The 5,739-nt window shown below is 59.5% G+C and overlaps 1 protein-coding gene across 1 annotated transcript; it reads right to left on the reverse strand.

Moving 5' to 3' along the window:
• Positions 1-1,680: 1,680 nt before the first annotated feature.
• Neurod2 (neuronal differentiation 2) lies at positions 1,681-2,829 on the reverse strand. The gene has a single exon (XM_059269659.1). The coding sequence runs from the start codon at positions 2,827-2,829 to the stop codon at positions 1,681-1,683; it is 1,149 nt and encodes a 382-aa protein (XP_059125642.1).
• Positions 2,830-5,739: the final 2,910 nt, after the last annotated feature.

Below are 5,739 nucleotides of genomic sequence, written 5' to 3' on the forward strand. Positions count from 1 at the left end.
AACAGAAACACGCAATGCACTTCGGGTGTCCGACGGGAGTTTCGTCTTCGCTACAAGAGGAAGGTAAAATTGCGTGTGTGGGGGTGTGTCGCCTGTGGGTTTGCGGTTTTTTTCTTTTTTCTTTTTTTTTTTTTTTTTGCATCGAGTGTTTGGGTGCCTGATTCCCTGCCTCTGGAGCGGAGAGGTTCACCTGTTGCCTCTTTTGCCGGAAATCTCCAAAAGGGGCCCTCAGTTCTCCCAGCTCACTGGATGACAAAAGTCAGGAGGAGCCTAGAACTAAAACACAAAACAAAACAAAAAACAAAAGCAACAACAACAACAAAAATCCCCCCAAAACAATAACAACAACAAAACGAAACAAAACAAAACAAAACAAAAAAAACCTCTCCAGCCACCAGAAGTCCCCAGGAGCTTGGCACCCACCGAGGCACAATCCGGGCAGGGGTAGGGCTGCCTCCAGGTCTTGGCTCCTCCATCTCACCCCAGGAGGGACGGGAGTGCCTGTAGAGAGGAGGAGCCAGGAGACTCACCTCCTCCTGTCCCCGGACGCCCGCGTCGGGCCTGCATGTGCGTGTGGTGTGGTGTGCGTGTGTCTCTCATGCAAACCCTCCCTCCCCAAACCGACCCCCCAACAGTTTGCCATTCCATACAAATTTGGAAACAGGTTTTTAGAAAACAGTACGACGCACAACGGGACAGGGTGGGGGGAGGGCAGTGGTACTGGGGCTCCAAATCTCCGAGTCATTGATTGTAAAAACCTGGGGGGGAGGGGCGGCGCGGCCCCCACTTCACCAAAGTGCACAGATCCGCGCTTGGGCGGGGCAGCCAGCGGACCCGAGGGGCGTCCCGGGCCGGGCTGCTAGGCTCAGTCAGAACCTTCTTGCATAGATATTTGTGTCTCTTTAAAAATTATTATTGGTAGTATTTATTATTATTATTATTATTATCATTATTATTATTTTGCCTTTTATTGCTTCTAAAAGTTCTTACTGCGTTTTCTCTCCGATCCGGACTCTGAGTTCGGCCTCTGTCGCCTCTTAGCTTTTTTTTTTTTTTCTTTTGTATGCTTGTTTTTTTTAAAAAGGGAAAAGGAAACATGATTCTAGTTACAAATTGACTTGGCCTCTCTCTGTCCTCTCAATCCACATCCCCTCCCACCAAAATAAAAATTAAAAAACGCGGAGATTCGGGTTGGGGTGAAGGCGTTTGGGCGCCCTGGCTTTTGCCCTCTTCGAGAAGGAAGAGATACCAACTCCTTTCGGCCTGGGCAGCTCAGTGTCTTTTTAAAAAGTAATCATAAGCGGAGACACTAACCTGAAACTCAGCTGCCCCTTACCAAAGCCTTCTGGCTTACTGGGAGGTGGGGAGAGAAAACCCAAGTTTGGGAATGCCTAAGGAGTCTCCAGGGAGGGCCGGGAGGGAGGTCCCTAGAGATGCACTCCACGGGAGAAGGGAGGAGGAAGCCCGTTGGGAAAGAGAAGGCGAGTCCCCAGGGAGAAGCGAGGCCCCTGGGACGGGCCACCCACAGGTAGGAGACCGCGCCAGCCCTAGAGAGCCGCCGAACCGGCGGCCCACGCCCCGCGCGCCTGGCGCTGGAGTCGGTGGGAGCCCCTGAGCTCGCGGGGCTGGGGCTGGGGGGCCGGGCAAAGGCAAAGAAAAGGAAAGGGGCGGCGCGAGGTCTCAGTTATGGAAAAACGCGTTGAGCTCCTCGTACATGGGGCCCCGGTCGTGGTGAAGGTGCATATCGTAAGACAAGAGATTCTCGGAGTGGACGCCCCCGCGCACGGCCGACGAGCCAAAGACCAGCCCGTGGCCCGCGGGCCGCGAGCCGGGCAGCGCCGAGTAGTGCATAGAGTAGTGGTAGCTCTTCTCGTGGTCGGGAGACGAGTCCTGCTTGAGTGAGAAGTTGCCGTTGAGACAGAGCGGGGGGCTGAGCGGGCCCTCGTACTCAGAGCTGTTGTAGTCCGGGCTGGCACCTCCGCCACCCGCCGCCGCGTACAGCGTCTCGTAGGTGGCGCAGTAGCCGTGGGTCCGCAGGGCGTGCGCTGCGCCTCCGCCCAGGCCGCCGGCCGCCTGGCACTGTGCGCCCGCCAGGCGGGAGCACGGGTACGGGTACGGGTGCATGGCGAACGGGCCACCCGAGCCGTGGAAGCGGCCGGCGCCGTCCGCGCCCTGCTCTGTGAGGAAGTTACGAGAGTTGAGCTGCAGGCAGCCAGCCACCAGATTTGTGGTGGGTTGCGACAGCCCCTTGCACAGAGTCTGCACGTAGGACACCAGATCCGGCCTCTTGCCGGAGCGCAAGATCTCCGAGAGAGCCCAGATGTAGTTCTTGGCCAGGCGCAGGGTCTCGATCTTGGACAGCTTCTGCGTCTTGGAGTAGCAGGGCACTACCTTGCGCAGGTTGTCCAGCGCGGCGTTCAGGTCGTGCATGCGGTTGCGCTCCCGCGCGTTGGCCTTCTGTCGCCGCAGCTTGGAGCGCTCCAGACGTGCCTTGGTCATCTTGCGTTTCTTCGGCCCGCGCTTCTTGGGCCGCTCGCCTTCCGCCTCGTCCAACCCTTCCTCCTCCTCCTCTTCCTCCTCCTCCTCGCCACCCAGCTCGCCTTCCTCCTTGACTTCTGCCAACGTGGCTTCGGGGACCTCTTCTCCACGAAGGGACACCGGCTTGGAGGCCCGGGCGGGTCCTGGAGCCCCCGACCCAGGAGCAGGCGGAGGCTGCGGTGGCGCGTCGCCCTTGTCGCTTCTCGGCTCGTCGTCGTCGCCGTCGCCCCAGCTGGCGAACTTGGGCACGTCCGAGAGGAGGCCAGGCTCGCTGAACAGGCGGGTCAGCATGGTGCCTAAGGGCGCCCCGGGGGGCGGAAAGACAGAGCACAGAGTGAGGGGCGCGCCGGGGTCACCAAGGCCCCCCAACCCTCCTCCACCCCGAGATTCGTTGCGCGCTCCAGCTCAGAGGGCCCCCCGATGCCCACCACGTCCCGCTGCCCCGCCCAGAGCCGGCCCAGCCCTGCCCGGCTGCCGGCGGGGTTCAGCGGCCCAGGCCGTCGCCCCAGAGCCGGGCCCGGCTCCGCCCCTGGCCGGGAAGGAGGCCGCTCCCGGCCGGTGTCGGGGTCCCAGAGATCGTGGACCCGGTGGTGTGCAAAGGGGCCGGGTTCCTCTGCCCGGGGAGGCGGTGCTGTCGCCCGAAAGCCTGCTCTCTCCGGGTGATGGAGAGAAGCTGGGCGGCCGCCGTGGGGACAGCTGCCCGGTTCCTTGGTTCCGCGGCCCGGGCCCCTCGGCCCGGCTCCCCCTGCCCTCCGGTGCCTCTCACCCCCACGCTCCCTAATCCAATTTGCAAGTTGGCGGCTCGCCGCCCCCAGCCCGGCCCCCACCCCCGCAGCCCCAATTCCAGACGCCCGGGAGCACCGTCTCCTCTAGCTGCTGCGTCCGGGTCTCCCAGAGCCGGCTCCGGGTGGCGAGGACTGAAGAAGCCGGGCGTGGGGAGGAGACCCAGAAGCGAACCCTGTCCGTCTCCCCTGCGGTCAGGGACCCCCTTCCCCCCTTCAAACTGCCTCCCTCCCACACGTCTCTTCAGATCTCGTTGTATTTTGGGATCCATGGGGAAAAAGCCAAATTTGTTTGTTTGCTTATCTTTTTTGGTGGCAGGGAAAGGTCGCAGGTTCCTTCGGGACAGTCATGGGGGGCTGGTCTCCATCTTCGCCTCTTCACGCGCCTCATGACCCTACCCCCCCCCCCCGGCCCATCCTAGGCATAAGGTGCTCCCTCCGCAGCCCCTTGAGCTGCGGGCCCCAATGGGAGAGAGAACCCGGGGCGCCCCAATGCCCACCCAGTGAGGGGGTAGAGTCCCAGGAATGGGGGATCTGGGGGACTTTCATGTCCTAAGCAGCGCCCCCCCCTCCCAATCGGCAGGTCAGATCTAGCTCCCTCTCGGACAACTTACCTCAGAGAGGAGTCAAGGGGAGAGGGGAGGGGAGGGGGGAGGGGGCAAGAGAGAGAGGGGGGGAGAAGAGGAATCTTCTCGCTTATTTCATTGTTCCCCCATCTTCGGGGAGCGGGGGCAGCGGTTCCTCAAGGCGGCGGGCGCCGGCGTCTTCAGAGCGCCATGCGAGCCGCGGAGCGAGTGTGGCATCTCTACCAGGCGGGGTACCAGCCTCTATGCCAGGCCATATGGGCTTGGCACGTCACGGGCAGCAGCTATCACATGAGAGACGGTGATTGGCATGCGTCTGCATTGGGGGAGAGCCGGCTCCCCCGGGACCCGCCGCCATCTGTCACTCTCTACTCCAAAAAAAAAAAAAAATTAAATAAATAAAGGAAATAAATAAATATCTCTGCCGCCCTCCCCTCCCCGCCCAACGCAGGGAAAGCAGGGATTGAGAGGGAGGTGGGAGGATTTGCCCCCCTCAGATACAGAGCCCCCCATATGGGAACAATGGAGTAGCAAGTCTGGGAGCTGGAGGTTTGTGGTGGCGGCCAATTCTAGGCTCTCTCCAGGGTCTTGATCTGTCCATTTCCCTGTCTCCTGGTCCCTAAGGTGGGTCAGAACCAGACCCTAGGGTATGGAGAAGGGACCTCAGTGCTTACTCCCACTCCCCAAGAGGGTCCCCTCCACCACAAAGGGACAGCTGAGGCCTCCTTCCAGGGTGGGTGTGGGGGGCATCCCTGACCCAAGCCCCATAGGTAGATGCTGGCATCATGCCATTCCTCATCCCTGTCTGCCCCTCCCCCACCCACCCTCATGCACACACAACATATGTGGCTGAACGAAATTCAAACCAAGGGAAAGGCAGAGAAAGGGAAAGGTTTGCCTGCCTGGGTGTCTGTGTCTGCATGGGCGTGTGTGTGTGTCTGTGGGGACATGTGTGTCTAGCTGAGGAGTCATCACATAGGAGATGTTTCCTTGGGTGTCAAGGGCATATGTGTGCTGAGATGGGGTGGGGAAGAACTTGGAGATGAACTATGTGTCCCCCATCTGGGGTGAGGGTGAGCACAGACCTGGATTCCTAACCCACAAACCTTCCTCTCCCTCCTACTTACGTCCTTACTACCTATAATCCTCGCCAGGTAGTGGCTTTCCCTTGGCCTTCTGATTTGGTTAGTTGAACGGAGGATATGGCTGGTTAGGGACAGCCTAGAGTTCCTAGAGGGGACCCAAACATTCTCCCCCTGCAGAAAACACAAAAAGCGGAGGTTGACCCAAGCATTCCCAGGGGAGGCTAGGGGTGAGCCAGGCAGGTGTCTTGCTCAGGGAGATAGGAATGGATGCTTTATTTGACTTTACAGTTCCCATCTCAACCCTCTTATCATGCCAGACACAGATGTAAATGGTACAGGTTGAAGGTAGGAGCTTTAGACATACCTACCCACCCCGTTCCTCACTCTGTGATGCAGAAAACGGAAACGCCCCTATTCAGAGAGACAACCTGTGTGTGAGCAACTCCTCACGGCCAGAGGTAGAGACCTTTGCCCACTCCACATTCAAGCAGGTGCTGCCTTTAGGCCTCAATTTCCCGTCTGTCCCTTGGTCTACTAGTGTGCACCCAACTCTGGCTCCACTTCCAGCACGCACTGAAGGGCACAAGGCAAAGAGAGAGGAGGACCCCCTCCAACCCCTCAATTCAGGTGGATGTCCTCTGGTTTCACCCGGCTTAGCTTCCTCCAGGGGAAGGTGAGACATGGATCTGATGTTGCACATTGAACAGGGTGCTACATAGAGACACATACTGCCTTGGAAGGCCCTGAGAA

The sequence above is a fragment of the Peromyscus eremicus genome, chromosome 8a, assembly GCF_949786415.1.
Source record: "Peromyscus eremicus chromosome 8a, PerEre_H2_v1, whole genome shotgun sequence".
NCBI lineage: Eukaryota > Metazoa > Chordata > Mammalia > Rodentia > Cricetidae > Peromyscus > Peromyscus eremicus.